The 27318-nt window shown below is 39.4% G+C and overlaps 1 protein-coding gene across 3 annotated transcripts in view; it reads left to right on the top strand.

The window, feature by feature from the left end:
* The first annotated feature begins 4449 nt into the window (after window positions 1-4449).
* DYM (dymeclin) overlaps window positions 4450-27318 on the top strand; it is a 278143-nt gene continuing 255274 nt past the window's right edge. For 2 of the 3 annotated variants that reach the window (XM_054583619.1, XM_054583621.1), the window contains exons 1-2: window positions 4450-4717; window positions 19272-19463. In XM_054583619.1, the coding sequence (XP_054439594.1) occupies window positions 19324-19463 (140 nt within the window). In that variant the 5' untranslated portion in view covers window positions 4450-4717; window positions 19272-19323. The other variant, XM_054583620.1, reaches the window with a different exon arrangement.

The following is a 27318-nucleotide window of genomic DNA, read 5'->3' as shown; positions in this document are numbered from 1 at the left end:
TCTCTCTCAAATCAATTTAAAAAGTTAACTCTAAATGGATCAAAGACTTAAAGAGCTACAACTATTAAACTTCTAGAAGAAGATACAGGGGAAAATTTTACAACATTGAATTTGGCAATGATTTCTTGGATGTGAAATCAAAGCACAGGCAATACAAAATAGACAAATTAGACTTCATAAAAATTAAAAACTTTTGTGTATCAATAACACTATTAACTGGGTAAAAAGGCTATCAACAGAATGGGAGAAAATATCTTTAAATCATATATCGGATAAAGAATTAATATCCAGATTATGTACTGTGAACTGCTTAAACTCAACAACGAGAAAATAAACAACTTGATAAAAAATGAGGAAAGGACTTCTGGCTGCAATCTTTGGCCTTTCAACTGGGATTTCCCAAGTTCTGGAGACACCAGGAGACACATTTTGGTCCAAGAGTCTTGAAGTTCAATTCTAATCCATAGTCTCTCTTTACATCATCACCTCTGTTTTACCATGTAAATTCAATTTCATATTTAAATCGCAATAAAACAATCATTAAAAAAATCTATTCTCCTTGAAATTTGCTATTATATACTGTTCATATTAGACAGTAAATTCTTGGATGTCTGAGCAACTAGTTGTATAAACTTTAATAACTAAAAAAAACACCCAAACTGTCCTGTATTATATTTTCTTATGGGTAAAATGGAGACTTTTACTTACCAAGTTGTGAGAATCAGGTCAAATTACATATATAGATCTTGCTATATTAATATATACATGTGTGTATGTTTTGTTATTAAGATGTTAATGAAAATTTTGGTCCCACTAGTCCCAGGTGGTTAATTGTCACCATTTATTTCTCAGAAAGCTGTTCCCTTGGGACTAGATATCAGGTTGTGCTGGCTGTTTTTGTCCTTCATGGCAAGTTAACCCAATTTTTAATTGTATTGTATAATGCCTGTTTTCTCCTCTAGGCCCAGGTCCAAAGCACAGTGCACTCAGAATTGCTAAATATTGAACAAAATGAAGGAATGAGCCAAATGGACATCCTCAATCAGAAGCATTTTACTTTTTTTTTTTTTTAATCCTCACCTGAGGACATTTTTTCATTGCTTTTAGAGAGAGAAGAAGGGAGAAAGAGAAACATCAATGTGAGAGAGAAACATTGACCGGTTGCCTCTCATATGTGCTTGGACCTGAGATCAAACCCACAACCTAGGCATGTGCCCCACTGGGAACTGAACCTGCAACCAACCCTTCAGCTTCAGGACGATGCTCCAACCGAGAGCCCACCAATCAGGGCCTATGTCAGAAGCATTTTAAATAGCTCTCTGGAAAGTTGCTGAGTAGTGAGGAGGATGAAGGAAGGTCACACAGGACTGCAATTTGAGACACTATAACGTTTTCAAAGAATCACTTGACATTTCACTGCTTGATTGGTTTTCCTGTGTAACTCAACATATTTCTGGATATACTTGATTTTCATAATGTCTAACCAAAATTAACCATAATGTCTAACCAAAATCTGCTGCTTCAAAAAGTACAAACTGTATGCCTCCCAAAGTGAAGTATACCTTTTGGGTGCATTTTCAGTTTCACGGCTGTTTTCTAAGTAGCATGAGTATTTGTACAGTCCTAAATTGCAAAAGTGTTGAGAACACAGGTAGCCATTTGAAAGTTTTCTTTTTAAATAAACTTTTGATTTTTGAATGTATTAATTTTCTATTGTCACTACACAAATTACCCCAAATTTAGTGGCTTAAAAACAACATAAATGCCCTAGCTGTGTAGCTTGGTTGGTTAGAGCATCGTCCTGATATGCCAAAGTTGTGGGTTTGTTCCCTGGTCAGAATCAACCAATCCAATGCATCAATAAGTGGAACAAAAATCAATGTTTCTCCCTCTCTCTTTCTCTCTCTCTAAAAATGAATAAATAAAAAATTAAAAAAAACACAAATGTATTATTTTATATGTGAGAAGTCTGACATGGTCTAATTGAATTAAAATCAGGGTATTGATAAGACTATGTTCCTTTCTGGAGGCTATAAGGGGATAATTTGTTGCTTTGCCTATCCAGATTTTAGAGGCCACCATCCACACTCCCAGTCTCTTGTCATCGTCACAGCCAATAATGGCTGGTCCTCCCTCATACTGCATCACTTGATCTTCCAGAGCTGTATCTAGGACTCTCTTATTCAGTCTGTCTAACTTTGTACTTCTGTGATTATATTGGATCCACCCTGATAATCCAGGATAACCTCCTATTTTTAGGTCATCTGATTAGCAACCTTAATGCCACCTGCAACCTTAATTCTCGTTTGCCATGTAACCTAACATATTCTTAGGTCTAGGGAATTAGGATGTGGACATCTTTGGGAGATCTTTATTCTGATGACCACATGGAATAATTTTAGATTTCCAGGGGAGTTGCAAGGTATAGAGAGATCCCATATATCCTTCACCCAGTTTCCATTAATGTTAATTAATATCTTACATAACCATAGCACATTTGTCAAAACTAGGAAATTAACATTGGTACAATAGCTTTAACTCAACGCCAAACTTCATTGGGATTTCATTAGTTTTCCCACTATTGTCTTTTTTGGTTCCAGGATCCAATTCAGGATATCCAGTTGCATTTAGTGGGAGGGTTTTCATGGCCTTCCTGTTAGTGTGTCTGCACTAACTAGATTCTAAAATAGTCAAGTCAAAGTTATCATGATACTTGTGCAGGCAGTATTGAAAGTTGGTGCCTAAAGACAATACTTTGCACGTTAGATGTATGGTCAATAGTTTTCAAAGGCCTGCTACTCCAATGCATGCTTTATATATTGTGAAGACCATTTCTAATCTTATTCTTTGATTTATGACATTTGTCTAGGAACACTGGTGAGGCCTTTTACAATTTTATTTATTTATTTATTTGAAGACATTCCAAAAATACAAAAGGGAGGGGAATGTTAAATTTCACTAACAGGATTGCCCCAAAGTAGAATAAATGGTTTCTTGGTCTGTAGAACTAGCTCTAAAAAGATGTTCACAATTGTTGTTAGGTCATTTGGGGGTAGGTAGACTGTAATTTTGGTACAGGCAAAAGTACAAAGTACTTTGAGTTTGGTTTTGGTACCTGACTCTCTTTCTGCTACAATTTTAAAATAAAAGTTTACATGTAATTCATATTCATTGAAGAAAAATTAGAGCCCACATAGGGAAAAACTAATTTTAATCATGTATGATCTCATTCTCCAAAGTTAACAATTGTTAATATTCTTTAAGCCTTCCCCACCACGGGCATATGTAGGCAGGTATTGTAAACATAATTCATTTACAAAAACTGGATAATATTATAGATACTGTTCCTGCTCAATATGTCATGAACATGTATCCATAGCATTCTTCACAATGGTTGCATGGCAGAGGCATACCTCTTCTTAGCTAGGTTCTTAGTTATCTTGTGTTTTAATATATTTTCCTGTAATGCTTCTTCAAATTCAGGCAACTAAATTGGCAATACACACTGAAAAAGTATGTAAGATCTATATAATACTTTTCAGAGTACATTAAAACATACTAACTGTGTAAGGGAAATAACAGTGATATCTATCTCATAGCGTTATTTGGAGAAATAAACAAGTGCATAGTGAATTGCAAATAGAAAACAACAAATACTTTGAGTTATTATTACCGTTATTGTCAATAGTCCTGTGTGGGAAGAATCACCATCATCTTGTACATATTTTAGATGAGGAAGCTGGCTGGGAGGAGTGTTATAAAGCTCAAAAGTGGTCAACCTGATAACTTCGACTCATTTAACTTCAAATTCCATACTTTTGGCACTGTAGGGTATACATTCTCCTTCTTGTGGCACTTGTCCTTTTAAATGTATTTATTTATTAAAGAGAGGGCAAAGGAGAGAAACATCGAAGGTTGCCCCTTACACGTGCCCCAGTGGGGGACCTGAGCCTGCAACCCAGGCATGTGCCCTGACCGGGAATAGAACCAGTGACCTTTAAGTTCATTGTGGTTGATGCTCAACCAATGGAGCTATGCCGGCCAGGGCAGTCATGTCTTTTTTGACAGCATTGCAGTCTTACACCTGTTAAGTGTCTCCACCAAAAATTATTTTGTGAAAGTTAGCTCTCAATATACCAGTTTGACTAGAACAAAGATAAATTTTAAAAATGATAAAATGATCAATTATTTTCCTATTTCTCAATTCTTTAGAGTCCTACAAGGAATTGCTTCACTTTGGGATGATTATTTGGTTGGCATGAACAGGAGGGTGAATAAAGTTAAACCACGACAATGAGTGTAGTGTAAGTAAGGACTCCAACACCTCGCAGGAGACGTCTCAGCGGCTTCTGGATTTTGCCACGTGGCTTTGAGGTTGCGCTGGAGGCTATAGGAGGGTGGAGAAAAGCTTGAAGGACTACATTTCCCAGAAGTCCACGTGCCACGTGCCACGTGATCGCCGGCTGGCGCGCGCCCGGCCGTTCGGTTCCCAGCTGCGTTCTCGGCCGCTTCCCTCTTTTTTCCCAGCCTCCAGGCCTCCACAGCGACGCGGCCGGGGCGGGGGCAGAGTCGGCGCTGAGTTGGAGCTGGAGCCGGAGCTTCAGAGATCTAGGAGCATGGAGGCCTGAGCCGGCGGCGATCGTGTCTTCTCCTCTTTCCACCTCTGCCACCCGCTCGTCCGTGAGCTGGAAGCAGATCTCCCTGCCGGCTGAGACAGGTGGGCTGGGAGATCCGCCGGGCCCCCAGCTCCTTGTCAGAGCGAATTAAGGGACACCCTCTCTTCCCCTCCCCCGGTCAGAGTCGGGAGCTGAGGGGCAGCGCTGCCACGGAGGCGGCGAAGGGTTCCTTCCTGCCAATAGGGGACGGGGCCACCCTGAAGAGGCTGTGCCTGAGTCGCGAGAGCTGCCCCACTCGCGTCCCTCCCCTGCAGGACACTGGGGCACGTAGAGCCCAAGGCCGAGGGGGTGTGCTACTCCGGAGAGCGAGAGGGAGCCCTGTCCCAGTCTGGTGCTGTGAGTTCCGGGGGATACAGAAGTGCAAGTTGATCATTCGGAAGATAGGACGCTGTTGGTGTTACAAATGGGTGTGTGATGGGCAGGGCCGGCAGTCGTGTTTGTTTTTTTCTTTTTCTGACAAGTACATTTTTATTGAGATGTAATTCACATTCCATAAATTTCACTTTTAAAAGGATACTTGAAGTACAACTCAGTGGTTTTTCTTTTTTGTTTGCCTTTTTTTTTTTTTTTAAGCATATTGGCAGGGTTGTGCAACGAACTCCACAACATTTGTATCACCCAAAAAAGATACCGGTAGCCAATGGCAGTCACTCCTCTTTCTCCCCTTCCCCGCCCTCCACCAAGCAGTTGCGTTTTAACTGAAGGGTGGAAGGAGAGTGGGAAGTTAGCTCAAGTGTTCGTGACCTGAGGGCAGCAGTGGGGATTGAGGGTAGTGGGGAGACAAAGCTGATAGGATGATAGACCGACGTGGTAGCGGGGCAGTTGGAGTGGGATCCTTGAAAGGGGAGAAGAGAGGTTGGAAGGAGAGGTGTGTGCAGAGAAGGTGCTGTGCTGAAAGATGAAAACACGGTGGGCAGAGGCCGTGGAGAGCAGTGTAACCTTAGAGAGCAATCGAACATTTGGGCTAATGAGTTGAGGGCTCGAGAGGAACTGGAGATGCAAAGGAAAGGGAATCTATAGGAATAGGTGAAATGGTTGCCGCCCAGTAGGAAATTCATGACTATATAGATTTCTTGAATGATTATTCTGCTTTGTAGTTTTTATTTTATTTAATCCTCTGTCAACTCAGAGGTAGACTGAACAAGTATAAATATTTCTGTTCAGCAGATGAAGAACCAGTCTTTTAGGGGTTAGGTGACTTGCTGAAACTCATAAGGTTAGCACATAAGTAAGGAAGAATGAGATGGGGATTAAAGAATAATTGAGGAAACTCTCAGTTGCAGGTGAATTAAGTGGTGGAGAATTGAGGTAGGACAATGTTACAGAAAGGAGATTCAACTATTAAATATATTAAGAACTCTATATTATAATGCTAGATAGGTTAAAGACTTTGTTTTTGTGTTATTTAAATACAGAAAAGTTCAAACAGTGGAATAATACAATGTCCCATGTACCTGTCCCTCAGCTCCAACAATTAGTAACGCAGGCTAACTTAGTTTTACCTGTACCTCTATACATTCATATCCCTGCTCCCAAGTATATTAAAACAGGGCATAGGCATACCATTTCATTTGTAAATATTTGAGTATATTGCATATCTGTAGAAGCTTGAGTTACTCTCTTTATTGAGTAATAGACCCACCATACCGTTATCACACCAGAAGATCAGACGTTAATATCATCAACATCTCGGACTTATTTTTAATTTTTAAAATTGATTTGAGGGAGAGAGAGAAACACCGGTTTGTTTTGCACTTACTTACGCATTCACTGGTTGACGCTTGTCTGTGCCTGACCTGGGGTCAAACTTGCAACCAGCTGAGCTACCTGGCTGGCAGTAGGACTTTTTTTTTTTTTTTGAAAAATGTGGTATCCATTTGGTACGAGGGAAATAAGCAGTGCAAACACTTTGTTGTTTGCTCCTCTGAAAGATAGAATTGTTCTTGTTTTTCCAGTTGATCACACTATCCTGTTTTCTTGGTTAATATGGTTCATCCTTCAACAAAAAGTTTGAAGAATTGTCACTTTGGCTTTTTACAGATGGAGTTCTGTGAGGGCAGAGAAAAATAGAAGTGAAATATACTGCGACATGCACAAATAACTATTATATCTCATAATGCTCTAACTAGGCAGTTTGATTGTGTTTCTCTCTAGATAATTATATGTATTGTTAGAAGTTGTTTAATGTGTGTGTATTAGTTTTCTATGACTACTGTAACAATGATCACAAGTTTTGTGATAATTGTTTAAAACAGCAGATTATTGTAAAGTTCTGTGTTTTAGAGGCCTGAAATAGGTCTCTCTGGGCTAAAACCGATGTGTCAGGCAGGCTGTGTTGCTTTCTGGAGGTTGCTTCCGGGGAATCTCCTTCCTTGCCTCTTCCAGTTTCCAGAAGCTGCCACATTCTTTGGCTTGTGCCCTCTTTTCTCCATCTTCAAAGCCAGCAACTTTGTGTCTCATTGACCATTCTTCTGAAGTCAATTTCTGACCACAGCTGGGAAAGGTTCTCTTCTCTAAGGACCTCTGTGATTAGATCAGGCCTACCTGGATAATTCAGGATGCTTTCTCCCATTTCAAGGTCCTTAATTATAACTGTGAAGGCCCTTCTACCACTTAAGAGAACAGAATCACAAGTTCCACGAATTAGGATGAGGGTGTCTTTGGGGGGTATCATTCTGCCTACCACACTGTGTTTTCGGATATTTTGCTGAGCCTTAAGAAAATAGGTGATTTCTTTTGCTGCTACAAATGCAGTGTGTCATCTTTCACTTTGTAGGTAATGGGAGTGGTTAGTGCTACAGAGGACTGTTCCCATTTTCCTTTTTAGTGACTATAAACAAACATATGGGAAATACCTGTGACACGTAGTACAAGCTTTGGTAAAATGCGACCTTTAAAAGTGATTACGTATAAAGCAATGTAACGGCATGTAAAGTTTTTCTGTATTTTGTTTTGGTCTCCTAAATATTCATTTCTTTTTTTTTTTTTAATTGTTGTTCATTTATAGTTGTCCCCATTTTCCCCCCATGACTACCCTCCACTCTTCCCACCCCCACCTCCTAATAGTCTCGTTTTTATACTTGTAATCAGAGTGTGTATAATGCTCAGCTGCTACTTGAAGTCACAGATCACAGGACAGAGATGGTGGCCATGCCCAGGGGAGAGGCAGGGCATTCTGTCCCATTGGGTGACGGAAGTGCCCTCAGCTCCACAGGAGGATGTTTCAAGTGAGGGCAAACTTTCAGGAAGATGCGCTCCTGTGAGACTTGGGCTTGAAGTCCCTTCTAGAATTTTCCTTCTGTGACTCAGCTGGGCAAGGCTGAGCCCGTGTGGGCCTGAAAGCACAAGGACGAGGTGGCTGCTGCTGCTCTTCCCTCCCAGGCGCAGGGGAGGACTCCGGAACTTTGAGGTGGAAAGGATTTCAAGACGTCCTCTCGTTGGACACCCTGCTTCTTGAGGGGGTTCCACCGTCCAGCTTATCTCTCGAGGTCTTTACTGTCTTGGGGTGATGTGTTTTAGCACCACTTGTCAGTAAGTGTAATAGGAATTGTTAAACTTAAAGGCAGGGCCAGATACTTATTTTCTCTAATAAGGTTCTTAGCTAAGCTTAATGCTCTGAACTTCTACTAAGAAACTGCTTGTAAACCGTTTGTAAATTTTCCTCATGTTACTTATTTTTAGGCAACATAACCTAAGCTAGTAGGGTTGAGAACAACTTTACAAATAGGTGCATTTACTAAAAGTTTTTTTTTTCATTCCTTTTCGGAAGTTTGTATAGCACTTTTGATATCTTTAATTTTTATCCCATTTTTTAGAAATGCAGACACCAGGTGGGTGGAGGGGTGTATGGGCAAAATGGGTGGAGGTGCTCAAAGGGTGCAAGCATCCATTTGTAATTCAGTTCTCGGGATGTGGTGGACGGTGTGGTGACTGTACTTAATAATACCGTGTTGCGTATTTGGAAGTTGCTAAGAGAATAGATCTTAAAAATTCCCATCACAAGAAAAAAAACTGTACCTGTGTGGTGGTGGATGTTAACGAGACTCACTGCAGCGATTATTCAACGATGTTTGCATGTAATGAGTCATTATGAAACTATCAGTAATATGTTATATGTCAATTTTATTTCAATGAAAAAATGCAGATACCAAAAGTGGCTGTAACTCACTAATATGAACACTGGGAAGATGTTTAAAAAAATCTTTTGTGTGACATATGACTGATAAATTTCTTTTTTAGATTGAGTCATCCACTGAATCTTGACAATTCCACCTCCAAAATATCTCTTGCAGCCCTTGACATTTCTCTTAGAACACTCTCAAAGCCTCCTGTGTCAGTTATAATTAGGTTTGCCTGTGAGTAACAGATGTGAAAAATGAGAGCTTACACATGTTTGTTTCTCATGTGAAAGAAGACCTGAAGTAGACAGTGCCGGGCTGGTATGGAGGCTCCACTGTCATCCAGTGTCAGCCCCTTTCCAGTTCCATACTCTGTCATCCCTTGATTTCTCGGTCTAGGATGGCCGCTGGCAGTCTGGCTATTATAGAGGCGGCAGGATGGAGGAGGGGACAGAGAAGTGGCTATACACTCTTAAGGAAGTTGATGTAATTCAGTATTAAACTTGGGACTTGGTCATATGACCTTACTGGCTGCAAGAGAGGTTAAGTAATGTATCTTTTAGCTGGACAGGAATGTGCTCAGCCAGAAATAAGAGTTGGTACTATAAGAGAGGGAGAACTGGAGAGTGAGGTATACAGTTGGCATTTCTAATACCATACTGCATAATTACTTTTTCTGTGGACTCCAGATTAACCTACACACTTCCCAAGTTTCTGGGTTTGAATCCTGGTTGTGTTACTTATGTGCTTTGGCTTGTTACTCAGCCTTTTTGACTTTCTCACCTGCAAAATAGAGCTAATAATTACTTTATGTTTGCTGTCACAATTAAATGAAACTATTTCTTATGTATCCGGCAACACATACTCTCTAAATACTAGTTGTTTTTTCTTCTCTTCTCTTAGATTTCTGGATGTGGATATCTGAATAGATGAGGTAAAAAAGAGAAATTGGAGATGGGTGGGGGGAGGATATAAGGTGCAGTGCTGGGCGTGCTGACGCCCAGAGGGTCACGGTATGGCAGGCATACCATGAGCAGTGTGTCACCCATAAAAGACAGTTCTGGACTGGACAGGGGTATTTTGAAATCATCACTGTATAGGGGAAGAGTTCACTGATCTGGAAGACTTAGGGATGTATGCAATTTTTTCAGAAAGATTTTATTTACTTATTTTTAGAGAGCGGAAGGGAGGGAGAAAAAGAGGGAGAGAAACATCAATGTGTGGTTGCCTCTTGCACATCCCCCACTGGGGACCTTCAATGGGCCCTGAATGGGAATTGAACCAGTGACCCTTTGGTTTGCAGGCTGGCGTTCAATCCACTGAGCCACACCAGCCAGGGCGAGATGTATGCATTTTTACAGTTATAATGGACAAAGTAGGAGACATGCCCTTTAGTTAGTCTCCGTGTAAAGCATGAAGCAGCAGCTTGCTTTCTGGCCTTGTTTGCTTCCACCTTGTTTCCCTCCTGCTCCAGCCATGTCGAACTTCTTTCAAGTCCTTGAATGGGCCCTGCCAATTCCTGTCTTAACCCTAGGCCTTCATGCATGCTTTAAAAACTGTTTGCTCTGAAAACTTTCTGAACCTCACACCCAACCAAGCCAATCCTTCCTACCCTTCAGGTCTTAGTTTATGGCATGACTTTTGGGATGCTTTCACTGAGTCTTGAATAGTTGCCATATTATAATTTCATGTTGACTTACCTGTTTCTCTTCCTTGACTATAAAATAAATTCCATTCCTCACAGTTTTAACCTTGGCAGTTAGCATTGTGCTGGCCACATAGTGGGCACTCAAGAAATATTGACAGACTCCTTGTACTTACATAACCGTAGTAGGATGTATCTTCAGTATTGCTAGTTTGTTTTGCAACCCTACACTGTTCTTTAGTATTTGCACATTGAGTTGTTAATATGAATCAGTGATTGTGAAATACGATCTCTCCAATTTATTAAAAAGTTAAAGCTAAGTAGGCAGAGACAAATGTATTTGAAAAAAAAACAACCTAAAAAAAGAAAAAATATATAATGCTAACCTAACAGTTAATTATACCTGTATTAAAGAACAAAATTCAACAGAAAAAAAAAATTATGTAGCATTCTTCCTAGGACAGAGAGACAAGGAAATTACTTTTGTTTTTTATATAAAAGAACATGATATGTAGATGTAGCAAGAAGATTGAGAAAGTCACTCATAACAATGAGGAGCTTTCAGAAAATTTGACATGATAGCATGCAATTTTTAGTAATACTACGTCAACCAAAGCCCTAGGTGGTCCAATTGGGAAAAAGAAATTGGGAGTAATGACTATAATGTACTTTTTGTTTAAAACAAACAATGTTTATGTGTATCGAATTCCAAGCATATCTTAAGGTTATGTCCCAGATCTAACATGTTTCTTGGGACATGGTAAGTGGTTAGTAAATGTGTGCTGAATGGACAAGAAGTCATTTTGAATGCTTCTTCTTTATGTTTTATTAACTTTGGATCCCAAGGTATAGAAGAATATGCAAAGATGCTCATAGATTTAGTTTCTTGTTTTTTTTTTTATGAACAATATTTTAATCACCTTTAAAATGTCTATGGAAGAGATTTTTTTTCTTTTAAGCATTCAAAAGTTTATTTTTACAATGATCACATTCAAAATCTTATAATACTGAAATTTAGAAAGCTAAATAAAACATTAGAGGAAAAAAATATTTATATTTCCTGTGGAAATTTTCTTGTATTATCATAGTATATAGTTTCTGACTTGGGTCTTTTACAAGCTAGCTGCAGATGGGATTTCATTTAAAAAAAAAAAAAGTTAATTTTTCTACTTAAAGTAATGTTTGTGTATTGAGATAATACTAGAACTAGGCATAAAAAAAAAAACACCAAAAATACCCCCAGCAGTACCCATCCTTCTTAGTCTGGTCCTCAGAGGCAACTGCTTTTAATTGGGTTTATAATTGTCTAAATGGTTATTTTGTGATTTATCAATTTTAGATAAGATCTGTTGACTCCCTATTATGGTAAATGAGGTGCTCTTCCTCTGCCTTCTCCTCTTTGAGGTTTTCCAGTACAAATATATAAGAATTGGTTAATTTAGTGTCCAGTGGTTACATTATTATGACTGCATACATACTGCTCACTACTGAGCTGAGTCGTTGACCTTGTTTGCCTGCCCCCTACCCCATTGGCTTATTTTTCCATCAATAGACTACTAACTTTTACCAAGTACTTTGAAAGACCTGTGGGGATTGGGGCTCAGGAAACCAATGCAAGAAGTTACTGTGGCTACCGCTGTTGCTCGGAGCAATGAATTTTTTTTGTCTTTGTCCCAGAGGCTTCTCAACTTTGTCAGCGAGCAGGTAAGGTAAACCTCAGGCCTTTCACAGTTCCTGACCTGACGGGTAACATCTCTCTGTTCTGTTTGCGATTCTTTTTTGGAACTCCTCTTACTATTAAGACCTTTTAATTGCGTCTTTTAATTTTCTGTCTCCTGTGGTTCATTTATTTGTCTTTATTTTTTTTTAATGGGAGTTTCCTTGCCATCCTTTCTCTTGAATTTTTATCTTATTTTTAATTTCAAGTGTCGCTTCTTGTTCTTTGATTATTTCCTTTTTTATGGCATCTCTTTGGTTCATGGAAGCAACGGTATAGTGGTTGCAAGCATGGCTTCTGTACCCAGCCTATCTTGGGTGAAACCTGGAGTGTCACTTTCTAGTTCTATAATCTTGGGCAAGTTACTTAATCTTTCTTTGTCTCAGTTTATTCTTCTAGGCTAAGAGTCAGCCAGCATTTTGTGTTATGGACCAAACTGTAAACATTTTAGGTTTTGTGGGCCAAGTGTCAAAGTGAAGGTTGTTATGTTGGTACTTAAAAGACAGGAGAGAAAAAAAATGGTTGAGCGAATTTTTTTTTGGTAATAAAGGTTTTCTGATGAGAAGAATGGAATCTCTTTTTTTGGGGAGTGGTAACATTTTACTTACTTGGCACTTAAAGTTCATGTTTCCTATCATCAAGATTGATTACAAATGTTAATATTTAATGTTGATTTGTACTGAGATTTTATGTATTTCATCTTTGAAAATATCTTCTTACACAGGTAGGCACTGTCAAACACTGATATTAATCCATGAACATAGGATTTTAGTAGAGCATATTTATAGTGTAGAAGGCATCTATAGAATTTTGTTAGATTCTTGTCATTTACCTTTTAACAAATCATTCCATTGCAAAATAATCACTTCCAGTTAAGGGATAGGTGGAAGCTCCTCATTGCACAGTTAAGAGGCTTTTAATGTAGAAAGTACTTTTGTACTTGCATTGAGGTCTGAAAATGCTTCTGGAACTATAGCTTGACTTTGGAAAACAGCTACTGCATACTTGTGTGGAACTGGAGATCTTGCATCTTAGAGTAATTTTCGACAGCCTAGGACATGTATAAAAGCAGTTTGATGTTACTTGTGAGTCAAATGATGTCAGTTTTCCTCAAAATGACAGTGAAAACCTCAGCACAGGTTTTGTATGTTCAGTGCTGTTGGCTTTCTAATTTAGGTTCAGTTCATTGAGAAATATGAAATCTTCAGTAATAAGTAATTTTTTTAAAGCCATTCCGTGTTTAGTAATGTGGTTCGGGGTTGGGGGTGGTGGTGGTTCTTCTTGTTTAGAAAAATTTCATTCTCAACCATGAGCTCAAAAAATTTCAATGAAACTGAGTTACTGCTAAGCCATTATGTTGTTGTGTGGTAGGACATATCACGATATTCGTCTTCTATTTCTGAGAAAAATTTTGATGATGGTTAAGTTCATGAGAGCCAATGAAGTTAACCATTGTAACTGGTTCAATAACACAATAGACTCAAATATTTTATGCAAAGCACTTGCTGGTTCATGTTACCATGAGCAATAAATAGGCTTTAAATGCCTTGGATTTTCATGAGGTTTGTAAATTTGTCCAGCTAAGATTTCATCTGCTCCCCACATATTCTTAACCACCATCAGTTGTTACACATCTTAGAAGATTCCACTTCAGATTGTACTGAAATAGCATTTTCTCAGCTATTTTGGGAAAAACTCATTGGCTGTAAATTGTTCCTTACAGACTCTTCTTTGAGCAGTTATTTTCACAGACAAGTCTTAAAGATGTTTCTTTTCCCTGGATACATTTCTTTGGCTGTTATAATCAAACAATTTAACGTTACTAATGACTGGCAAAGACTTTGAGTAGTTAACAAATGAGCCATTTGGAAACTTACTCCGGTTGCATCCTTGTTTTCATTTTTTATATTGGGAAGATGTTGCTGTGATGAAATGCCTTGTTTTAAGTTTTCTGATTTTCCTGATTAATACTGTCATGAACTCGGAGTTCGTGCAGTGAGGTAGGGCATGTCAGGCTATGCTTAGTTGGTAATATCTTCTTCTCGTCACTGTATTCTTCTGGCACAGCTACAATGCTATTACATAATAAACATAATGTTTTGACTGTAATTAGATTAAAAAATAATCTGCACTCTACCGTTACATAAAAGTGTGTCATCAAAGTTTACTTTCTTTTTTGTTTTGACATGACAGATCTCCACCGGTAATTTAAAACAAAAAAATTGCATCCCTGGCCGGGTGGCTCAGTTGGTTGGAGTGTTGTCCCATACACCAAAAGGTTGCAGGTTCGATCCCCGGTCCGGGAGTGTATAGGAAGCAACCAGTCCAAGTTTCATACATCGATGTTTTTCTCTCCCCCCTCCTTCCTCCCTCTCTAAAATCAATAAATGTATCCTCAGGTGAGAATTAAAAAAGAAAAAGTTGCAGTTTGGCAGTACACATGGCACTTGAAGTGCTGTCATTGTTACGTGTGTCACTGAGATTTGTAGTGCGTTGAGTAGCAGTATAAATGGTTGAGAGCACCACATATATTCTCTGTTCAGTTGCCCTTCTCTGCTGTTGTGTTACAAAAGCAGCTATAGACAATATGTGAACAAATGAGTGTGGCTGTGTTCTAATAAAACTTTACTTATGGACACTGAAATTTTAATTTTATATAATGCCCGCATGTCACAAAATAGTCTTTATTTTTTTCAGCCATTTAAGAATATAAAAAATGATTCTTCTGGCAGCAGTCTGGATTTGGCCTTTGGACCATAATTTGTTGACCCACGATTTAGGCAGTGAGAGTGATAAACTGCCTCAGAGGTTGTGGTGAGGATTAAATGAGTCAATATGCGTAAAGCACTTAGAATATGTGCAAAGCGCCTGTGGACATGCTAAGTGCTACATAATTGTGTACACTTACTGTTCTTAATGTGTGTCCTTGATATTAATTTTAGTTTTTATACTTTTCCTTCTCTCAGAATCATTTGTTTTCTAATTCCTTTCTTTGGAGGGTTTCCAAACAAGTCTTATTTTTGGTTGTCCATTCTTATTTAGGATGGCGATCCCCCAAATTGATCGGAAGCTCTCTGTGTGAGGATTTGGTTTGGTGACAGGCATTGCGGGAGATGGCTAGCCAGCTCTTTAAAGGGGGGGGGTAAACCCAGTCTTCTCCCTGGGTCCCCCCTTTGGTTTCACCCGAGGAGAACCCTCCAATGCCCTGCCTTGGACGCTGGGGGGGTCCGCTGCGTGACTGTGGAGCAGGCACATGTTAACTTCGTTCTCCTGCTTTCATCTTCCATCTCATCGCCCTTCCCAACTGTGGCTTCCGAGTCCACTCTCTCCAGTCGGATTTCTCCAGAGAGTGCACGCGGGGTCTCCCACCCAGGGCAGGAGTGGGGATACCCACAGAGTTTAGCCCTGCGCCTGGCGCCTGCCTCCTACGCCGCTTTTCTACAGCTTTTCCTTCTTCCCAGGGTTCCATGGGGTGGGTTGGCTTCCTGTTGGTGTCCACTTTGGCAGGTTACATTGGGGTGTCCTCGGCTCTGCGGTTCAGTTACTACCACGTGTCACCTTTCTGTCTTCCTCATCTCTGTTTTATATTTGTGGGCTTTTTATTTTTATTACTCTCTTTTTACTGGAGTGGAATACCCAACTATACTTAATATAGCACTTGGAACGTAGTAACCTTTCAGAGAATGTTCCATTGGACTAATGGCACCTGTGATGTTTGACTTGTCTTTGGCTAGTGACCATTGCCCACTATTTCTCTTGTCTCCTGTTTCAACTATGAGGTTTCACTTTAAAGTCTCTTGGCTACAAATTGGGAGGTGTGTGTGTGGGTGTGTGGGTGTGTGTGTGTGTGTGTGTTCAGGAAGAAGGCGATTTGGGAATACAATTTATGATTTATGGATTCTCAACCTAAGTTGGGACAGGGTGGATTTGCATATTTTGAGGCTGTTAGGACAGAATTTGGCTGTTACAGATTTTCAGATCCACTAATATTTAGTTTTCATTTAAGGCACATTAAATTAGGAGACAGTGAATCAGTACACACAAATGAGATTTAATTTTATGTATATATCAGATATTTCACAAAATACAAAATATTGAACATATTATTTTTTGTTCAAAGTATTGTTTTCACCCATGATGGTAAAATTGAGAAAAGAACTGACCTGAAGAGTTAAGTAGTAGTGTAAAAGACAGCAAAACAAAGCATTATTGGAAGGGTGAGTTCCAAATGAGTGGTGAAGGCAATGAGTTCTGTATGAATACAGAGAAATCACTCCATGCTAGTGAATAGGGTTTGAAGAGCTACAGGGCAAATGTAGTGGAAGGCAGGTGTGAATGGCAGGAGCAGAGGTGGGCGGGAGCTTCCAAGATGCTGAGAAGATAGCTTGCCGCCACTTTGTCATACTTGCAAGTAGGGTTCGCAGGCTACTTGTATGACAACCGCTGAATGCTTTTTAGGAAAATGCAGATGCTTGGGCCCTACGCTGACATTTTGAAATTTTGGGGGCCCAGGTATTTGCATTTGAGTCACATACTCCTTCAGGTGTTTTTCATATACATTTAAGTTTGAGAGCCTCTGGATGGGAGGGTGGTTGGAAGTAAATTTGGAAAGTGACCTTTCAGACTGTGGAGGGCCTTGAATGTCCGTAATCTGTTTTTTAGGAAATGAAAAATCATTGAATGTTTTTGAGCTGGTGAGTGAAATGATGGAAGTGGTAACTTTTCTAGTATTAAAAATAAATTATATTTGACCTTTTACTTTGCTAAGCATACTCGATGCCAGGTTCTTTACTGAGTGCTTTGTATGAATCGTCTTGCTTCATCATAGACTGTCTTATGAGTTGTAGGTACCATTGTTTTTTCTGTCATGCAGTGGGTTTTATAAGTTGTAAAATGGATTTCAGACTGATTCTATACAGACTTGGCAGGGTGTAGCTTGCAAGAACCTCTGGTCTTCATTGCAGTGCTGGCCTGAATTTCCTGTGTTTTTCTAAAGGATTAATGTAGTAGTGGAGTGTGCAAAACAAGTCCAAGTGGAACGATTGGAAGTAGAGACAGCCAGATACTGTTGCACTACGTCATATGAGATTATAGAAGCCTGGCCTAGCATGGAGGCAGTGGGAATATAAAGGAAGAGATGGATTTCAAAGACGGTATGGAGGATTGTGGATGTTCTAGAAGAACCCAAAGGACTTGTGGATGTCATTTGAGAGTCACCCTAATGGAGTGGTGAAGACCAGGGATTCTGGAATTGGATCACCTGGGTTTAAATCCTGGCTTTGCCACTTATCTCTGGGGCCTTAGGGAAGTTTCTTAACTGCCTGTGTCTTAGTTTCCGCATCTGTAAACTGAGAAAATTGTGACCTTCTCTGAGTTATTAATGGGGCCGAAATGAATTAGGAGTTGTAAAGCACTTGGCTTCGTTCTGACATATACATCATTTAAGTAGGATGGCTGAGTAAAAGTACCATTGTACATTCTGTTCCCTCTGCCTCAGATGCCCCTGGATGTTTCCATAGCTTTTCGTGTATAACTACTCCATTGTAATACATACCATATGTGTTAAGTAGGCTTTGAGTTCATTAATGGCAGGGACCTGGTCTTACTCATTTTTACATTTTAAGTTTCCAGCATAACACCTAACATTTATAAGAGGGTGTAATAGGCATTTATAAAATGAATGGTTGGTTATGTGAATGAGACAGTTGGAGCCAAGAAGGTTGATAACATTGATAGAAATAGTGATATTTTGGAGGGGTTGCTTATTTTGGGAGACAAATGTTAAGATCTGTTTTAAAATTTATGATGATAACAAGACATCAAATTGAAATGGCCTTTAAGTAAAGACTGATGCTTGGGTTCTGACTGAGAAGTCAGGCCAAGATATTAGTTCCGGGGTCACTCACATAGAGGTTAAAGCACAAGCCAAAAGCCACTCAGATTCTTCCTGAAGGACATAAGGTCAAGAGAGAAAAATCCATTTATTTAACCAAAAAATTTTTTTAACCTTAAGTTATTATTCAGGAATAATCTACCCAGGAGATGTGTCATATGTACTACAGACAAATCATATTTCAAGGTGGTTTTTAACATAATGGGAACTTTACAGGAGTAGTGAAAGTCAGGCAAGCTGGTTTTGGGAGGGAGGGTGGAATCAGTTTTGCACGTGTTAAGATCAAGTTCTTGACTGTGTTGCATTAAAATAGGTCCTTTGAAAGGTTTACTTCTAAAAGCATCAGCAATAGCATGTTTCTCACTTTTAGTATAGACTTAATGTAAGGTGCATTGTTATCCACTAAATTATAGCTTATGTATTACATATACAATTAAAAATATACTCTCCTTGAGTTTTAACAAATCTTAAGTATTTTAGGGATCTAGGAAGAACTGGTGTTCTGGTCAGAGGCTGGGACTGGGAGAGATGTGAGAGTAATACCGTGGAAGCCGCTAGTGAAACCAGGAGACAGGCGCAATTACTGCCAATAGAGGGGAAGAGGAGCTGAGAGCAGAGAAGTCTTTTGAGGCACCGCGAGAAGGGAAAGCAATAGGACTCTTAGGAGGTGAGCTGATTGGATAGTGGGTTTTTCAAGTTTTATCCTTGTTTTCATTGGTAAGAGTCTTGGAAGTTCCCAATCAATGGTGTCCGGGGTGTGAGTGTGTGGGGGTTGGGGGAGATCTTGGCATGATTCAGTGCAGAAGAGATGCCATTTGGCTCAGTTCTCTACTTTGCTTTCCGTGAGGGTGGGGATCAGGGGGAACTTTCTGAGAGGAGCACTTCAGTGGCTGGTCCTCTTCGCTCGTGCCTCCTGGGCATTTCAGGCACCGCCTTCACTCTGCTCAGCAGGTAGTGCTGTTGTTTCTTTCCACGGAGGGGAGTGAGGTGCCCCCTCTAAGAGCTACAAGTATAGATTCTGATTTTTGTGTTTCTGTGTTTAAGGCAGATGTTAGCCCCATTTTCCACCTTGTAACTTTGTATCTGATGTCTAACATATTTAAAAATAAAGGAAGGTGCGATTTCCTTTAGTAAGTTTACAGTTTTTTACATTTGGGTCACGGGTAGGAAATGTATGAGGATTATTTCGAACAAGTTTGAAATTTCTTGTTATTCTTTATAGGTTGTCCTGTGGAAATGAAGGTTTAAGGACAAATTATCTACCAGATCAGAAGATGGGATCGAACAGCAGCAGGATCGGTGATCTTCCTAAAAATGAGTACTTGAAAAAGTTGTCAGGCACAGAATCTGTCTCTGAGAATGACCCGTTCTGGAATCAGCTGCTCTCATTTTCTTTCCCTGCACCGACCAGCAGGTAAGAGATCGCTTGAAGATTAACATTTTTATAGAGGGCCACATGTATTTGTGTGCTTATGCTCAGTTAAAAAAAAAAAATTTTGCAATGTCTGTCTGTCCATTTATCCACCCACCTATTATCTACCTGTCTGTTTATCATACATGTACTAGTAGAAAATCCAAAAGGTAGAACGGTAGGAAATAAGTTTTTCTCTTTCTTTTTTCCCCACTCAACCACATCCCTTCCCCAGAGATGATTCCTGGTAGCAGTTTCTTTTGAATCCTTCTAAAGACAGTACAAGATAATTTAAGCATATACCTCATCTAAGTTTTACGAAATTGTTTAAACACAAGTGGTAGCATACTACACATAACTTGTTTTTCTCTTTTTTGCTTGCTATCTATGGCTTTTTCTTCCACAGTTAAGTAAAATATATCTTGTATATTTAAACACATATGCAGCTGCCGTTTTCTTTTCAATGTCTGCAGAATATTTATAGGCTATATTTATTAGTTTTCTCTTGGTGGATATATGGGTTGTTTCCAGTGTTTTGTTATAACAGATAATGCCGTGGACATGATTTCTCATGCATGCAAGTATATTTGTAGTTTAGAAAGTAGAATTGCTGGGTCAAATTGCATATGCATTTGTAATTTTGGTAGATAGTGGCTAACTGTGCTCTGTGGAAGCTGTACCAATGTAATACTCCTACCGGCAGTGTGTGAGAAGGTGTGTTTCCCTGCGCCTTTGTCAGTTTAATGCGTTTTTAGATTATTTGACTTTTGCCAATTTGATTGGCGAAAACCAATGCCTCACTTTTAAACTGATTCCTGAGCCGCGGGAAAGGCGGCTTGGGAGCAGGAGAGGACTGGTCCGGGAGGGGAATGCCGCGAGGAAAGCCCCGTGGTGCGGGAGAGCGCGTGGGGCGTGTGAGCCTGAAGAGGAGAGGGGAGGGACGACGTGGGGAAGATTCCCGGGCTCTGGTGAAGAATATCAAGGAGTTTTGAGTTTGTCCTAAGATCATCGGAAACCATTGAAAGGTTGTCATCAGAAAGGACAAGATCAGGTTTTCATTTATTTGATATTCTGGTTGCCTCATGTTGTGGTACTCATTCTGTCCTTCAGCAGAAATTATTACTTTTTGACTCTACAGTTTTTGTTTTGTTTTTAAAAATAACTCAGTTTTAAGATCAGATAGACCAGATATGCAAGTAAAATGTTAGAGGGTACCTGGATACTGTGCGAGATGGTCAGGATTACAGGATTCTGGAAGGTATTTAGGAAGGGTTGGAATATGAACAGAGCCCCGAAGGAGGCGGGTGATTTAGAAGGAAAGCAAGCAAGAAGGAGAGTTCCGGCACTTGTGGAAAGAGCATCGACCAAGGCGTCGAGGCAGGACTCAGCTCTGTGTGTGTGGGTGTGGGCCGGGGGTGCTCGCCTGCCTGGAGGAGAGGGTGATCACAGGGGCCTCCTCTGCGGGCCGGAGCCCACCCCAGTGTTGGCAGGTGGTAGGGAGAGGCGCAGGAGCCGTGGTGCCTGTAGATGGAATTTAAAACACTTATAATTTTATTTATTTTTGTCTGAAAAGATAATACATTCTTGGGGTTCAAAATTCAAAGGATTCAAAGATTATAAAAGTGGGAAGTCTCCTTCTGTCCTCCTACGTGCCTAGTTCTCTACTCCAGAGGCAACAGATGTTAATGCTTTCTTACATACTCTTTTAAGAGATGTTTCATGCTGTTTTAGTTTGTTGGGGCTACTTTAACAAAATACCACCAACTGGGTAGCTTGTAATAACAAGAATTCATTGCTTGTGGTTCTAGAGGGAGGAAGCCCGAGACCAAGGCACCATCATGGTTGGGTGATGGCCTCTTCTGGTCCTTAGGCCACATGTTCTCTCTGTGCCCCCACATGGCAGAAGGCTGTCTGAGGTCTTTCAGAAAGACCTCTGGGGCAAGCTTTCTGGGGCCTTTCCAATGAAAGGCACTAATCCCATTCATAAGGATTCCACATTCATGACCTAATCACCCCTACAGGGCCATGTGCATTAGTACATTAGGTTAGGATTTCAGCATATGAATTTTGGGGGACACAGACATTCAGCTCATAGCACATGCACATACAGACAAATTAGCACATACCTCCCCCTCATTTTAGACTAATAATAACATACACACACTGCCGTACTTTGTATTTTTTTCATTGATTATATCTTGGTGAGCCCTCTCTCTGTATTTTAGCTTCCTCATTCTTTCTGATGGGGCATAGCGTGTCATCGCTGAATATGCCGAAGGTAGTATAGCAGTATAGTTTTACCATTTGGGTTGCTTCTAGTGTTTTCTTATTACATATAATGCAACAGTGAATAACCTTGTACATATAGGGAGAAGTGAATCTTGTGCTGTGAATCAAGTATGACCAAATGACATCCCTTAATTCTTCCAGTTTATGTTGGAAGGACATGAGAAACAAATGTAAGAGGTTGGGAACAGATTTTCGGAAGCTCTGAAAGCGCTTCCCAATGTATGGAGTGGGCAAAAGTAGGTTTACAGTTACAATACAAATGAGTAACACAATAATTAATAAATAATAATACAGGAATAAACCATGTTTTGCATCCTTACACCTGTAAGCCTTCTTTTGCCCACGCTTGCATGTCATGGTGTTTCAGGAGGCTCTGAAAGGTGTGGGGATCCAGACCGCAGAGGGCTGAATGACGACGTCAAAATCTGTCCACCTGTTGCCCATTTTTGGTGCACCTGTTGAAAAGCTGAGGCTTAGAATTCTCATCCCTCATAGGTTCTTGTGGAATGGATTTGGGGAAAGTACTGTTTTAGGGAGATTACTTTTTTGGTAGGGTGAGTGATAGATTGGAAAGAGCAGGAAGGAAGAGAAAGTAGGGCAGGAAAACCAAATGTGAGGCAGCTGCAGTGACATAACCACCATGTGGCGAAGGTCTAAGTTCTGTGCCTGGACAGGAAGCAGAAAGTCCTGCATCCTTGTGATGCTGATGTATCCAGCTAACAGGAAGTTATATAGCATAATATATTGTAAAAGTTTTTCTGTTTTAGATTGATATTTGATATGAGCATTAGTACTTAATGAGCTTACAGTTCCAGATTTGAGAGCATTGCTGAGCAATATGGTGACAGCTTGTATACTTACTAAGAGTAAGAGCCGTTTTGCTGAAAGGTGCAGGGATTTGGGGTGACATGTGGAGAAGGGAGGCAGTGAAGCATGGTTGGGAGAGCATAGGTTTGGAAGCCGGATCAACTTCATCTTGCATCTCGGCCCCGCCAGTTACTAGCTTTTTGAACTTAGGCGAGCTCCTTCATCTCACTGAGCCCGTGAGTGTTTCTGTCTAGGGGAATCGTAATGCCCACCATGGAGGTTTGTGCGGAGGATGAAAACCATAAGGCAGTGTCTGACTTGCCTCTTCTTTTGAGGAATAAATACCTATTAATTTAAAAAAGAGCAAGGGCTCTGTCTTGAGAGTCTAAAATATTTGAGGGATGAAAATAAGCAGGAGAAATTTAACCAATTTTCTTATGACTGCTTTATCCTAATGATGAGAAATCCTATGACTCTTTCGAGTTAATTGTTCAGTTGTTTTAAAAATAGACCAGACACTGAGTGGAATAATATTTGTCTTTGTGCTTACACAAGGCCCTTTTTATAAAGGCTACTTCTTAGAAACCTTACTGCATTATGAAAATTGTATTATGTACACCGAGCACTAGATGGTGCTCAAATAAGGCAAGAAGGCAGCTTTTGGCACACTCAAACTGATTTTTCTGAGTACTGAAGTAGTACATGTTCATTTTTAGTACCTTAAATACAGGAAAGCAGGAGGAAGGCAGAAAGATAAAAATAACAACAATGAGAAGTAACCATTGTTAACATGTTGTGTATATCCTTTCAGTTCTCTCATTTAAAAATGTTTGCATCATATTCTATACATTGTTTCTTTAACTCACATTTCCCTCCTATCGGTATTTTCCTACAACATAATTTTTAAATGGTTGTGGAATATTCTGTCTTACAGATGTCCATAGTGATTAAACTAATGTTGAACATTTTGGTTGTTTCTTATTTTTCATGATTATATATAAAACTGATGAACTTCTCTTAGCCAAATCTTTGTGCATATCCCTAATTATGTAAGTGCAGTGAATTCTTAGTAGATTTGCTGATAAGATAATCTTTAAAAAAAAATCACACAAGCCTTTCATTAAAGAGGAGTTAGAAAATACAGAAACAAAAGGGAACATAGTCATGTATTCTTATCACAGAGATATTCTTCCGTACTTTTTGAAATGCACATACCTGTAGATAGTCATGTGTATTTATATCCGACTTTTCCCCCGCAAATATGAGATTATACTGTATTACTGTTATATAACTTTAAAAAAATCAATGATTTATATATATTTCCTTTTTAGTAAATATGAATTATTAAAGTTTGCTTACCAAAAAATAGTATTGAGTGCCTCCCATTTGCCAGGTTTATTTCTAAGGGCCAGAAATCTGCAGTGAACATGAGGGGCGAAGTCCCTGCCCTCGGGAAGCTTGTGTTTCAGTGGAAGAGTCGGGCAGTAAACAAGTAAAGAAATAAATATACAAAGTCATTTCTGGAAATGCCAAATGCAGTGGAAAAAAAGCAGAGTAAGACCATGTACATTGTCAGAACGAGAGGAAATACAAGCAGGAGATTCTGCAGATTTCTGCCTGGCTCTCTGAAGAAGCAGCATTTAGGCAGAGACAGGGCGTGAGCCTCGCAGATCCTGGGGGAAGAGCGTTCCGGGAAGAAGGAACAGCAGGTGTAAAGGACCTGAAGCAGGAGTAAGTTTTGCGTGTTCGAGGAATGGCAGAAGTCCCATGTGGCAGACCCGTGAGCAAGGAAACATGTTACGCAGGGTTCTTTGGCCACGTTAAAGACTTCTCATGTCGCATGGTATTCCACAGACAAGCATGTTTTAATTTGGGAATTGAGTCTAGTCTGCTGTAATTTACTAACTCTCCTATAATATGAAAAGATTATATTCACATAGTTTGTTTTTTTTGTGGTAAAATTAACATACATTTACCATTTTTAAGTGTATGATTCAGTGGTGGTAAGTATATTCCCAGTGTTGTATAGTCATCGCCATTGTACATTCCAGAACTTTTCATCATTTCAGACAGAAACTCTGTGCCCATTAAATAACTCTCCTTTTCCCCTGCCCCCTGCCCTTTGGTAGCAACCTCTGCTCTGCCCTCTGTCCCTATGAGTTTGCCTATTCTTGGTATCCATAAGTGGAATCATACAATATTAGTCATTTTGTTTGGCTAACTTCACTTACAATATTTTCAAGGTTTATCCATGTTGTAGCACATATCAGAATTTCCTTCCTTTTTAGGCTGCATAATATTCATTGTATGCATACACCACATCACTATGTTTTTTAAACTTCAGTTTTTTGTACTTTCTAAAAGAATTGTTTTTTAAAGGAACTAATGAGTGGTAAAGAGATTAGAACAACTTTAAAAAAAATTTATTTATTTTTAGGCAGAGAGGAAGGGAAGGAGAAAGAGAGGGAGGGAAATATCAATGTGTGGTTGCCTCTCATGGGCCCCCTTACTGGGGACCTGGTCTGCAACCCAGGCATGTGCAGGCATGACTGGGAATTGAACCGGCAACCCTTTGGTTCGCAGGCCGGCACTAAATCCATAAATAAAAATTCTTTTAAATGTCTTCCATTTTACTTCAACATTGTTAGGTTCCAGTGAACACTTTGATTTTTTTTTTAGGGATCCCTCTTACATTATGAACAATATGTACATTCAGCTAAGAGGCTGGGCTAATGTAACCACCTACCTTAAGGTTAACTTAACTAAGCAGTTGTTTATTGAGCACTTACTGTGTGCCAGGTGCTGGACCTATCTCATTGCCTTAGATGCATTTCCTCATTTAGTTCTCATATCCAGCCTATGAGAAACGTACTGTTACTATTCCTGTAAGTGGGAAAACTGAGAGCTAGGGAGGTTGTCCAGGATCACACAGCTTGTAGCTGGTGTGGATTAGATTTGAAGAAGGTTTGTGTAGCTCTAGAGATGGATCTGTCGACCACCGTGCTACACAATTTCCATGTGGAAAGATAATCACAGGATGAGCTTCAAATAATGGTTAAAGAGCTGCAACATCAAATTATATGATAGTCTTTGAGAAAAGAATTGCCACGTTATATATTCATATTTTCAGGTGCTTTCAAAGCAATAGGTCATAATAACAGGTACTTATATTTACAGTGTAAATGTAATAATTACATTATTTATAGTTAATGCATGCAAGATGCTGGGTTATCTGTCCATTATTTTAACCTTGCCTTGAGCGGCGTGTGTCTTCTCTCTGTTTGAGAGGAGCTGCCTGACTGATCCTTTCTGAGTATCTTAACCTGTTTCCTTGATTGAGAAAACAGGAAAAGAGACTTTCATTAAATTACGTCGCAAGTTTTTAACTGACAGAAACAGTTAAATGGTTGTAAAATTAATTTTTTTCTTAAAATTTTTGGTGCCTGTCTTCACATCTTCATTTTTATTCTCTTTGGCACACTTGATGTACAGTGTTATTAGAACTTGTCAAAGTTGAAACCATCCACCGTGTCATTGAGGTGGGGTTGGGATAACTCCTAAACCATCTTCTCAGCCCGCTTCTGGTTCTTTCATCGGAAGTTTACCTGAACAGTGACCGAAAGTGTGTACTAGGCCTTTTACGAAGGGAATAAATAATTTGAGACTTTTTTTGGCATCTTGGTTTTTTAAACTGAGGGACCAAAAGAAGTTCAGTTTTTGCATCTTGAGTCAAAACCTGTTCCTTTGTTTATACCTTTCTATGCAAAATCATTTTAGAAGATGCTTGAGTTTGCTCAGGGTTGGTCTTTCCCTTAAACTAAAAGTTCATTGAGGGGAAAATATAACGAGCATGTTTAAAACATTAAAATAAGGGACAAGTTAGTTTTATTCCAAGTGCACCCTTCTTTCTTTTTCTCACTGTGTTGGCTGGAATCTAAATTTTTAAGTCATTTTTTTCCTGTTACTTTCTTGAGAAAATAAGTACAATATTATATTGCATGGTAGTTGCTGAAATTTTGACACTTTAATAGTTATAGTTCCTTTCATTTTGGCACTTGAATGACAGCACATAGGACTGCCTGTGAATCGCATGAATATAAATACCTTTTTGGTTCTGTTGGTACATTAAAAATTGCTATAATAAATTTATGTGCAGTTTTTATCCTTTGACTTTTTCCTATGAATAGGCCCTTTTAAAACATTAACATTCCCACAGTTTAACCACTGAATGGGCTGATTCTAGTTAGTTTTGTGAATGATTTCTGTAATTCTCTCTTTGCTAAGGTAAGGGGAAAAAAGTCTTCAGAAATGCTTCCATACTTTCCTGAATGGTTACTTGTTGATTTGCTCAGGCTGTGTTTTAAACTGACAAACATTATGTAATTTGTCGGAGTATGTATGTTTTGGGCTGAAAATGACATGAATACAATGTTAACTTTGAAATCATTCTATGACAAAGTTTTCAGTGAAAAGAGGAACTCAAGCATTTTCAATATTTATTTTGTAAACCTTCTAATTGTATTTACTTGAATTGTTCAGAAACTCTGCGTTCAGAAACCCGTATATAAAATCCACCCCCCAGCGGCTTTCTGCCCATCTGCTTTTCATTAATAGATATGAACTATGAATTGATCATCTTATTATTGAGATTCACATGTAAGATCGGTATGTTTCTGAGTAAAATAAAACCAGTGTAAATTACGGAAATCTGTGAATTAGGGAATATGTAATTTAAAAATTTAGCTTCCTGACCAAACTGCAG

Source organism: Pteronotus mesoamericanus, unplaced genomic scaffold (genome assembly GCF_021234165.1).
Source record: "Pteronotus mesoamericanus isolate MK-2021 breed Mesoamerican mustached bat unplaced genomic scaffold, CSHL_Meso_final contig_74, whole genome shotgun sequence".
In the NCBI taxonomy this organism is placed as follows: Eukaryota; Metazoa; Chordata; class Mammalia; order Chiroptera; family Mormoopidae; genus Pteronotus; species Pteronotus mesoamericanus.
This window is presented reverse-complemented; position numbering and strand designations above follow the sequence as displayed.